This window comes from Aulonocara sp. 'chitande type north' Nkhata Bay, linkage group LG14, assembly GCF_057382095.1.
Source record: "Aulonocara sp. 'chitande type north' Nkhata Bay isolate Kocher_YH1m ecotype deep benthic linkage group LG14, A_spYH_male_GT1.1, whole genome shotgun sequence".
Taxonomy (NCBI): domain Eukaryota; kingdom Metazoa; phylum Chordata; class Actinopteri; order Cichliformes; family Cichlidae; genus Aulonocara; species Aulonocara sp. 'chitande type north' Nkhata Bay.
The window spans coordinates 6,530,215-6,542,367 of NC_141357.1; the positions used below are offsets into that span (position 1 = coordinate 6,530,215).

At 40.1% G+C, this 12,153-nt stretch overlaps 3 protein-coding genes across 3 annotated transcripts; all 3 read left to right on the forward strand.

The window, feature by feature from the left end:
- The first annotated feature begins 148 nt into the window (after window positions 1–148).
- LOC147313969 (uncharacterized) lies at window positions 149–2,179 on the forward strand. Its single transcript, XM_086262707.1, has one exon. The coding sequence runs from the start codon at window positions 149–151 to the stop codon at window positions 2,177–2,179; it is 2,031 nt and encodes a 676-aa protein (XP_086118833.1).
- A 2,802-nt stretch (window positions 2,180–4,981) lies between these two features.
- LOC147313970 (uncharacterized) lies at window positions 4,982–7,012 on the forward strand. The gene has a single exon (XM_086262708.1). It carries the CDS (start codon window positions 4,982–4,984, stop codon window positions 7,010–7,012), a length of 2,031 nt encoding a protein of 676 aa, XP_086118834.1.
- A 1,326-nt stretch (window positions 7,013–8,338) lies between these two features.
- Window positions 8,339–10,369, forward strand: LOC147313971 (uncharacterized). The gene has a single exon (XM_086262709.1). The coding sequence runs from the start codon at window positions 8,339–8,341 to the stop codon at window positions 10,367–10,369; it is 2,031 nt and encodes a 676-aa protein (XP_086118835.1).
- The last annotated feature ends 1,784 nt before the right edge of the window (window positions 10,370–12,153 follow it).

Below are 12,153 nucleotides of genomic sequence, written 5' to 3' on the forward strand. Positions count from 1 at the left end.
TACCTAGTTGAGTAGATAACTGGTTGCACTTGATAACTTTGCGCAAACAATATAAATACAAATTAAATACATTCATTTAAAAATAGCTGCCACACTAGAATTACAGCATAAAAAAATTGAAAAATTAAGGAGAAGAGAAAAACACCTCATGGCTTTAAACAAGGAACAGCAGAAGACAATATCAAAATTTGTTAAGGTGTGTAGAGAACGTGTGGATGATATTTCGAGCCTTAAACAGGAAGCCCGCGCCCATCTCTCACAAGTAGACCAACTAAGAAAACGTATGGCTCAATGTGAGATGAAGGCTGCAGGATCAGAGAAATATGAGAAAAAAATCCTGGACCTTCAAAAGAAATGCAAAGACTTGGAAAGGAAACATGCCACTGAAAAAAAGAGACGGGAGCAGAAAGAAAAAGATGTGGAATTTCTGTCTCGTCTTCAAGGCAAAGTCAATAGACTGAGCAAAGAAAATGAGGCCTTGAAGCAAGAATTAAAGCAAGTGACCACTGAAAAAAACCTAAAAGTAAAAGAACTGAAGGAAAAAGAAAAACAGATAAAAAATGAGCTTAGAGTCCAGGACCAGCTCAAAGAAGAGAGGGTCAACTTTGAAAAAAGGACATCACAATATCTTGTAGAGGCTAGCACGCTGTTTCAATGTAGAGACAGACTTAAAACAGTGGAGGCACTAGAAGAGAAATTAAAAGCTGAAATTAAAACATGGCAAAAAAAAGCAAAGGATTTTGAAGAGCAAAAGGACAGGGTCATTATGGAGAAAAGCGCATTGATAATGAAAAATAATGAACTGTCAGATTTGCTTTTGGGAAAGGACTTGGACAATAACAAACTAGTAAAAGAGTTAAAAGGAAAACGAGAGGAAATAGAAAGTCAGACAAAGGAAGCCTCAAAGCAGCTTTCTAACACGCAACACCTGGAGAAAGTCCTGCAGATGAAAAATGAACAAATAGCCAAACTTGAAAGTGAGAGGCGGGAATCCTTCAAGAAAATGACAACCCAAGATCATGAGATTGTCAGTCTGAGAAATGCTCTGAAAGAAACAGAACACAGACCAAAAATACAGATGACGCACGGCGAGTTTTGGAATGAAAAACTTAATAAGGAGTTATCTGAGGCTAAGACCGTGATCAGTCAATTTAAGGACACCATAGAGTCACTGACAAAAGACACAGAACAAAAGAATAGTGAACGAGAAATGATTCAAGCAGAGCTATCCAAGTCTCAGACCAGGTATTTTGCTGTGAAAAATCAACTGGAGCTCATCAAACAAAAGCAGGCAGAAGCGCAGACGGCACAGGCCAAACAACTTGCCTGTGTCAACAAGGAGCGCAAGGTAGTTAAGAAAAGGCTGGTCCAGATTTTGGCAGACAAAGAAAAGGTGGACAAAGAGCTCACACACTACAGAGAAATTGTGTTTCAGCAGCAACAAAACATAAAAGAGCTGGAAACTGAAATTCAAATGAGTTCAACTCAAAGACAAACGATTGAAGGACAAAAACAGGAAATTGACCGTCTGACGAAGCAGGTAAAGGACCTGCGTGAGGAGAATTCCTTAAAGGTTGCCATTGAGCTGCACAAATACGCTGCAAAAACACAGGAAAAAATCTTCTCGCAGCGGCGAACAAACAGACTTAACGCTAAAAGAAAAATGCACATGTCCAGTCACGCATTAGTATTTGAACAGCGCCGCCGGGACCGCCTGTTATGCAAATATAAACAACTGGTCACAGAAAAGGACAAAGAAATTAAAGAACTGCGGCCAACGCTGAATCAGGAGGCTGCACTTCAAAACAAAGATGCCATACAGAAACTCCACAGATGTGAGTGGGAAAATCGCGACCTCAAAAAGCAGTTAGTAACAACACAGCGAATCCTTTCTGTATATGAGGCTAAGAACAGCAGCCTTGTAGAAGAAAATAAACAACTGACACTTGAGGTCAGCGCAAAGCACGCCCCGCTACCTCAGATTTCCACCAAGGCCAAGCCAAACTCTATGGCGAAATCATATCAGCAGTCTGAGGTTGGGCGCTCAACCAGATTCATCTCAAGCATTCCTCAAAAGACAGAAAAAAAGGTTTATTTCCTCCCTCCTCTCGTAGGCAAAACGTTGGCATTGCAGAATGTAAGCAGTAGACCCTCCAGATTAACCAACACACCCCCATAATTAAGTAACAGACCCCATCAGCCGGGTCATCACACCAGTAAGAACCCTGCTGCCCTGTTCCCACACCAGAAAGAACAATTTTAAACAATAATTCCCATTCATACATTGAAAGAAATAATCAGTTTTTAGACTGGTCAACAAACACAAACTGACTTTTTAAAAAATTAAAACTCAATCACTAAGAGATATGGTTAAAAACAATGCTAAAAATACACTGAGGCAATTACCTCTCTAACCCAGGAGGACCTGTATTTCCCTTAACACCAAAAATAGTAGACAACACTAAATAATAACATCTGTTTGCTGTGAGGAAGTGACATGAACACGTTCCATCTGTGTCACTACCTCACCCCCAACCAGTCGCGGCAGATGACTGCCCCTTTCTGAGCCTGGTTCTGCCGGAGGTCTCTGCCTGTTAATAGGCAGTTTTTCCTCCCCACTGTCGCCAAGTGCTTGCTCATAGGGGGTCCTCGGATTGTTGGGGTTTCTGTAATATTGTAGGGTCTTTACCTTACAATATCAAGTGCCTTGAAGCATCTTCTTGTGAACTGGCACTATGCAAATAAAAAATTATTGGACTGAACTGATTTTCCTTTTGTTTATTAAGTCTGAGTGGTTGTGTTTTAGCACTTTTGATCTACTTCTATACATTGTATTCATTCCTTGAAACGAAGTAATAATTCTAAACTTTCCACTGTGATTCTAAAACCTTAGCAGAGAGCAGAGTGATAGGTTTGTAGCTTGAACCTATTCGCTGGAACGTTGAAGACAATATAATTACACAGCAAAGCAAGACACAAGTAGGCAAAGTTCTTCATGTTTCTCGTGCACGGGAGAGAACCGGACAGGCGCCGTTCCTTCGCTTGACCCCAGTTGCTCTCTTCGTTCTCCCGTAACACTGTTCTTTTATTGAGGTTACATGAATATGCATCGGTTCATTAACATATGACGTCTACATACACACAAAGAGTACCTTGCCTGTGTGTGTGTGTGTGTGTGTGTGTGTGTGTGTGTGTGTGTGTGTATGTGTGTGTGTATGTGTGTGTGTGTGTGTGTATGTATGTGTGTGTGTATGTGTGATACCTGAATCTATGCAGTGAAATGAATTAATTGCTGAATTTAAGTTAAAAACTTCGAATTAGATGAAAAATACAGAAATTTTCGCCTGAAAGCAAAAGTGCTGAACTGCTAAAAGCTGACATTTGCACAAAAGAAGTTGGAAAATAGCTGAAAATGTTTTAAATGTAAATTTAAAAAAACTAAGAAATGAGAAAAGAAAATTTAGAGTCAGAAAACATCTGAATGAATATTAAAAGTTCATATTCTTTGAATCACTGAATGACTAAATTGTGATCCCTCCACTTGGATCCACAAAGTTTACATCTCTGAGCTTTCAAAGACACTGTGTTGGAAAGAGAACAACGATGGCGACGTTTTGAGGGGAAAATGATGGCTGTAGAGCAAACACTGTGGACACAGCAGCAGTTGAAAGAGAAGTGTTTATGATGAATCTTGGCAGAGTGAGAGAGGGCTAAGCAGGCAGGTGTGAGCCTGGTTGCTATAGTGACTGCATCCAATGGCTCCATACACACGACACAGACATGCACCTCACTTCTGCTGCTTAAAATGAACAGAAACGTCAGCCTGAAACAAATCAAATTGAAATGAAAAGTACAAGTCGTATTGACAAAATTCTTTCACCGTGAGTGGCAGCAATGTCTAGTCTACTGAATTCTCAGTTTTCATGCCTGTGGAGTTTATTATATGGACGTGGTGACAGTGTAAAGACAGCCTGCTCTTCTGATTTTCAAACGAACCTTCTGAGCCATTTTAACATTAGAGTCTATGGAAGAGTTGGAGGGAGGAAGCTGTGCATTGGTGACATTTATGACAGAACCATAACACCTATTACAATAATAAACACATTGGATGAAAGAGGACAGTGATGGCTACGTTTTGAGGGTAAAATCATACCTGTAGAGCAAACGCTGCAGACACAGCAGCAGTTTTAAGAAAAGATTTTAAGATTAATTCCCACCCTCCTCTCACTCTAGCAGTTGAGCTGTCTCACTCTAGCGCCAACATTCCGTCCCATACACACCCATTATAAACGGCTGAAAAAAAGGATGAAACTTAAACTGGAACTGAAGAAAAAGTACAATAGATATTGAAAAGATAAATACAAGTTGAATAGTTGAATGTCTTGTCTGCGTTTGAAAGTTTGAATGGTGGCTCTACGTCAATGTATGTGGAAGTAGTTAGAGTTGAAAGAGGAGTGAGTTGAAGGAGAATTTGAAGGGTCTCCCCATTGAAATACATGGGAAATTTTTGTTGAATAAAGTTGAATAAATTAAAAAATATAAATGTTAAAAATGAGAAAAATACAAGCAGTCATGTCTAAAAGAAGAGCAATCTAACGGTGTTTGAATGCTTTTACAGCATTCACACTAATTAAGAACAGAAGAGCAAAAAGGACACTTACCATAAGACAAACAGCATTAACGTTTTTCTGTGATGTCACAAAGCCATTTGTGACATCACAGAATTGCCTTTGAAGATAGCTGTAGGGGGCGGAGTCAGGTTTCAAGAAAACCTATAAATACACCCCATGTAGACAGAAACTGTAAGTTTGAGTTTCCATTTGGAACGCACATTACCTAGTTGAGTAGATAACTGGTTGCACTTGATAACTTTGCGCAAACAATATAAATACAAATTAAATACATTCATTTAAAAATAGCTGCCACACTAGAATTACAGCATAAAAAAATTGAAAAATTAAGGAGAAGAGAAAAACACCTCATGGCTTTAAACAAGGAACAGCAGAAGACAATATCAAAATTTGTTAAGGTGTGTAGAGAACGTGTGGATGATATTTCGAGCCTTAAACAGGAAGCCCGCGCCCATCTCTCACAAGTAGACCAACTAAGAAAACGTATGGCTCAATGTGAGATGAAGGCTGCAGGATCAGAGAAATATGAGAAAAAAATCCTGGACCTTCAAAAGAAATGCAAAGACTTGGAAAGGAAACATGCCACTGAAAAAAAGAGACGGGAGCAGAAAGAAAAAGATGTGGAATTTCTGTCTCGTCTTCAAGGCAAAGTCAATAGACTGAGCAAAGAAAATGAGGCCTTGAAGCAAGAATTAAAGCAAGTGACCACTGAAAAAAACCTAAAAGTAAAAGAACTGAAGGAAAAAGAAAAACAGATAAAAAATGAGCTTAGAGTCCAGGACCAGCTCAAAGAAGAGAGGGTCAACTTTGAAAAAAGGACATCACAATATCTTGTAGAGGCTAGCACGCTGTTTCAATGTAGAGACAGACTTAAAACAGTGGAGGCACTAGAAGAGAAATTAAAAGCTGAAATTAAAACATGGCAAAAAAAAGCAAAGGATTTTGAAGAGCAAAAGGACAGGGTCATTATGGAGAAAAGCGCATTGATAATGAAAAATAATGAACTGTCAGATTTGCTTTTGGGAAAGGACTTGGACAATAACAAACTAGTAAAAGAGTTAAAAGGAAAACGAGAGGAAATAGAAAGTCAGACAAAGGAAGCCTCAAAGCAGCTTTCTAACACGCAACACCTGGAGAAAGTCCTGCAGATGAAAAATGAACAAATAGCCAAACTTGAAAGTGAGAGGCGGGAATCCTTCAAGAAAATGACAACCCAAGATCATGAGATTGTCAGTCTGAGAAATGCTCTGAAAGAAACAGAACACAGACCAAAAATACAGATGACGCACGGCGAGTTTTGGAATGAAAAACTTAATAAGGAGTTATCTGAGGCTAAGACCGTGATCAGTCAATTTAAGGACACCATAGAGTCACTGACAAAAGACACAGAACAAAAGAATAGTGAACGAGAAATGATTCAAGCAGAGCTATCCAAGTCTCAGACCAGGTATTTTGCTGTGAAAAATCAACTGGAGCTCATCAAACAAAAGCAGGCAGAAGCGCAGACGGCACAGGCCAAACAACTTGCCTGTGTCAACAAGGAGCGCAAGGTAGTTAAGAAAAGGCTGGTCCAGATTTTGGCAGACAAAGAAAAGGTGGACAAAGAGCTCACACACTACAGAGAAATTGTGTTTCAGCAGCAACAAAACATAAAAGAGCTGGAAACTGAAATTCAAATGAGTTCAACTCAAAGACAAACGATTGAAGGACAAAAACAGGAAATTGACCGTCTGACGAAGCAGGTAAAGGACCTGCGTGAGGAGAATTCCTTAAAGGTTGCCATTGAGCTGCACAAATACGCTGCAAAAACACAGGAAAAAATCTTCTCGCAGCGGCGAACAAACAGACTTAACGCTAAAAGAAAAATGCACATGTCCAGTCACGCATTAGTATTTGAACAGCGCCGCCGGGACCGCCTGTTATGCAAATATAAACAACTGGTCACAGAAAAGGACAAAGAAATTAAAGAACTGCGGCCAACGCTGAATCAGGAGGCTGAACTTCAAAACAAAGATGCCATACAGAAACTCCACAGATGTGAGTGGGAAAATCGCGACCTCAAAAAGCAGTTAGTAACAACACAGCGAATCCTTTCTGTATATGAGGCTAAGAACAGCAGCCTTGTAGAAGAAAATAAACAACTGACACTTGAGGTCAGCGCAAAGCACGCCCCGCTACCTCAGATTTCCACCAAGGCCAAGCCAAACTCTATGGCGAAATCATATCAGCAGTCTGAGGTTGGGCGCTCAACCAGATTCATCTCAAGCATTCCTCAAAAGACAGAAAAAAAGGTTTATTTCCTCCCTCCTCTCGTAGGCAAAACGTTGGCATTGCAGAATGTAAGCAGTAGACCCTCCAGATTAACCAACACACCCCCATAATTAAGTAACAGACCCCATCAGCCGGGTCATCACACCAGTAAGAACCCTGCTGCCCTGTTCCCACACCAGAAAGAACAATTTTAAACAATAATTCCCATTCATACATTGAAAGAAATAATCAGTTTTTAGACTGGTCAACAAACACAAACTGACTTTTTAAAAAATTAAAACTCAATCACTAAGAGATATGGTTAAAAACAATGCTAAAAATACACTGAGGCAATTACCTCTCTAACCCAGGAGGACCTGTATTTCCCTTAACACCAAAAATAGTAGACAACACTAAATAATAACATCTGTTTGCTGTGAGGAAGTGACATGAACACGTTCCATCTGTGTCACTACCTCACCCCCAACCAGTCGCGGCAGATGACTGCCCCTTTCTGAGCCTGGTTCTGCCGGAGGTCTCTGCCTGTTAATAGGCAGTTTTTCCTCCCCACTGTCGCCAAGTGCTTGCTCATAGGGGGTCCTCGGATTGTTGGGGTTTCTGTAATATTGTAGGGTCTTTACCTTACAATATCAAGTGCCTTGAAGCATCTTCTTGTGAACTGGCACCATGCAAATAAAAAATTATTGGACTGAACTGATTTTCCTTTTGTTTATTAAGTCTGAGTGGTTGTGTTTTAGCACTTTTGATCTACTTCTATACATTGTATTCATTCCTTGAAACGAAGTAATAATTCTAAACTTTCCACTGTGATTCTAAAACCTTAGCAGAGAGCAGAGTGATAGGTTTGTAGCTTGAACCTATTCGCTGGAACGTTGAAGACAATATAATTACACAGCAAAGCAAGACACAAGTAGGCAAAGTTCTTCATGTTTCTCGTGCACGGGAGAGAACCGGACAGGCGCCGTTCCTTCGCTTGACCCCAGTTGCTCTCTTCGTTCTCCCGTAACACTGTTCTTTTATTGAGGTTACATGAATATGCATCGGTTCATTAACATATGACGTCTACATACACACAAAGAGTACCTTGCCTGTGTGTGTGTATGTGTGTGTGTGTGTGTGTGTGTGTGTGTGTGTGTGTGTGTGTGTGTGTGTCACAAAGCCATTTGTGACATCACAGAATTGTCTTTGAAGATAGCTGTAGGGGGCGGAGTCAGGTTTCAAGAAAACCTATAAATACACCCCATGTAGACAGAAACTGTAAGTTTGAGTTTCCATTTGGAACGCACATTACCTAGTTGAGTAGATAACTGGTTGCACTTGATAACTTTGCGCAAACAATATAAATACAAATTAAATACATTCATTTAAAAATAGCTGCCACACTAGAATTACAGCATAAAAAAATTGAAAAATTAAGGAGAAGAGAAAAACACCTCATGGCTTTAAACAAGGAACAGCAGAAGACAATATCAAAATTTGTTAAGGTGTGTAGAGAACGTGTGGATGATATTTCGAGCCTTAAACAGGAAGCCCGCGCCCATCTCTCACAAGTAGACCAACTAAGAAAACGTATGGCTCAATGTGAGATGAAGGCTGCAGGATCAGAGAAATATGAGAAAAAAATCCTGGACCTTCAAAAGAAATGCAAAGACTTGGAAAGGAAACATGCCACTGAAAAAAAGAGACGGGAGCAGAAAGAAAAAGATGTGGAATTTCTGTCTCGTCTTCAAGGCAAAGTCAATAGACTGAGCAAAGAAAATGAGGCCTTGAAGCAAGAATTAAAACAAGTGACCACTGAAAAAAACCTAAAAGTAAAAGAACTGAAGGAAAAAGAAAAACAGATAAAAAATGAGCTTAGAGTCCAGGACCAGCTCAAAGAAGAGAGGGTCAACTTTGAAAAAAGGACATCACAATATCTTGTAGAGGCTAGCACGCTGTTTCAATGTAGAGACAGACTTAAAACAGTGGAGGCACTAGAAGAGAAATTAAAAGCTGAAATTAAAACATGGCAAAAAAAAGCAAAGGATTTTGAAGAGCAAAAGGACAGGGTCATTATGGAGAAAAGCGCATTGATAATGAAAAATAATGAACTGTCAGATTTGCTTTTGGGAAAGGACTTGGACAATAACAAACTAGTAAAAGAGTTAAAAGGAAAACGAGAGGAAATAGAAAGTCAGACAAAGGAAGCCTCAAAGCAGCTTTCTAACACGCAACACCTGGAGAAAGTCCTGCAGATGAAAAATGAACAAATAGCCAAACTTGAAAGTGAGAGGCGGGAATCCTTCAAGAAAATGACAACCCAAGATCATGAGATTGTCAGTCTGAGAAATGCTCTGAAAGAAACAGAACACAGACCAAAAATACAGATGACGCACGGCGAGTTTTGGAATGAAAAACTTAATAAGGAGTTATCTGAGGCTAAGACCGTGATCAGTCAATTTAAGGACACCATAGAGTCACTGACAAAAGACACAGAACAAAAGAATAGTGAACGAGAAATGATTCAAGCAGAGCTATCCAAGTCTCAGACCAGGTATTTTGCTGTGAAAAATCAACTGGAGCTCATCAAACAAAAGCAGGCAGAAGCGCAGACGGCACAGGCCAAACAACTTGCCTGTGTCAACAAGGAGCGCAAGGTAGTTAAGAAAAGGCTGGTCCAGATTTTGGCAGACAAAGAAAAGGTGGACAAAGAGCTCACACACTACAAAGAAATTGTGTTTCAGCAGCAACAAAACATAAAAGAGCTGGAAACTGAAATTCAAATGAGTTCAACTCAAAGACAAACGATTGAAGGACAAAAACAGGAAATTGACCGTCTGACGAAGCAGGTAAAGGACCTGCGTGAGGAGAATTCCTTAAAGGTTGCCATTGAGCTGCACAAATACGCTGCAAAAACACAGGAAAAAATCTTCTCGCAGCGGCGAACAAACAGACTTAACGCTAAAAGAAAAATGCACATGTCCAGTCACGCATTAGTATTTGAACAGCGCCGCCGGGACCGCCTGTTATGCAAATATAAACAACTGGTCACAGAAAAGGACAAAGAAATTAAAGAACTGCGGCCAACGCTGAATCAGGAGGCTGCACTTCAAAACAAAGATGCCATACAGAAACTCCACAGATGTGAGTGGGAAAATCGCGACCTCAAAAAGCAGTTAGTAACAACACAGCGAATCCTTTCTGTATATGAGGCTAAGAACAGCAGCCTTGTAGAAGAAAATAAACAACTGACACTTGAGGTCAGCGCAAAGCACGCCCCGCTACCTCAGATTTCCACCAAGGCCAAGCCAAACTCTATGGCGAAATCATATCAGCAGTCTGAGGTTGGGCGCTCAACCAGATTCATCTCAAGCATTCCTCAAAAGACAGAAAAAAAGGTTTATTTCCTCCCTCCTCTCGTAGGCAAAACGTTGGCATTGCAGAATGTAAGCAGTAGACCCTCCAGATTAACCAACACACCCCCATAATTAAGTAACAGACCCCATCAGCCGGGTCATCACACCAGTAAGAACCCTGCTGCCCTGTTCCCACACCAGAAAGAACAATTTTAAACAATAATTCCCATTCATACATTGAAAGAAATAATCAGTTTTTAGACTGGTCAACAAACACAAACTGACTTTTTAAAAAATTAAAACTCAATCACTAAGAGATATGGTTAAAAACAATGCTAAAAATACACTGAGGCAATTACCTCTCTAACCCAGGAGGACCTGTATTTCCCTTAACACCAAAAATAGTAGACAACACTAAATAATAACATCTGTTTGCTGTGAGGAAGTGACATGAACACGTTCCATCTGTGTCACTACCTCACCCCCAACCAGTCGCGGCAGATGACTGCCCCTTTCTGAGCCTGGTTCTACCGGAGGTCTCTGCCTGTTAATAGGCAGTTTTTCCTCCCCACTGTCGCCAAGTGCTTGCTCATAGGGGGTCCTCGGATTGTTGGGGTTTCTGTAATATTGTAGGGTCTTTACCTTACAATATCAAGTGCCTTGAAGCATCTTCTTGTGAACTGGCACTATGCAAATAAAAAATTATTGGACTGAACTGATTTTCCTTTTGTTTATTAAGTCTGAGTGGTTGTGTTTTAGCACTTTTGATCTACTTCTATACATTGTATTCATTCCTTGAAACGAAGTAATAATTCTAAACTTTCCACTGTGATTCTAAAACCTTAGCAGAGAGCAGAGTGATAGGTTTGTAGCTTGAACCTATTCGCTGGAACGTTGAAGACAATATAATTACACAGCAAAGCAAGACACAAGTAGGCAAAGTTCTTCATGTTTCTCGTGCACGGGAGAGAACCGGACAGGCGCCGTTCCTTCGCTTGACCCCAGTTGCTCTCTTCGTTCTCCCGTAACACTGTTCTTTTATTGAGGTTACATGAATATGCATCGGTTCATTAACATATGACGTCTACATACACACAAAGAGTACCTTGCCTGTGTGTGTGTGTGTGTGTGTGTGTGTGTGTGTGTGTGTGTATGTGTGTGTGTATGTGTGTGTGTGTGTGTGTATGTATGTGTGTGTGTATGTGTGATACCTGAATCTATGCAGTGAAATGAATTAATTGCTGAATTTAAGTTAAAAACTTCGAATTAGATGAAAAATACAGAAATTTTCGCCTGAAAGCAAAAGTGCTGAACTGCTAAAAGCTGACATTTGCACAAAAGAAGTTGGAAAATAGCTGAAAATGTTTTAAATGTAAATTTAAAAAAACTAAGAAATGAGAAAAGAAAATTTAGAGTCAGAAAACATCTGAATGAATATTAAAAGTTCATATTCTTTGAATCACTGAATGACTAAATTGTGATCCCTCCACTTGGATCCACAAAGTTTACATCTCTGAGCTTTCAAAGACACTGTGTTGGAAAGAGAACAACGATGGCGACGTTTTGAGGGGAAAATGATGGCTGTAGAGCAAACACTGTGGACACAGCAGCAGTTGAAAGAGAAGTGTTTATGATGAATCTTGGCAGAGTGAGAGAGGGCTAAGCAGGCAGGTGTGAGCCTGGTTGCTATAGTGACTGCATCCAATGGCTCCATACACACGACACAGACATGCACCTCACTTCTGCTGCTTAAAATGAACAGAAACGTCAGCCTGAAACAAATCAAATTGAAATGAAAAGTACAAGTCGTATTGACAAAATTCTTTCACCGTGAGTGGCAGCAATGTCTAGTCTACTGAATTCTCAGTTTTCATGCCTGTGGAGTTTATTATATGGACGTGGTGACAGTGTAAAGA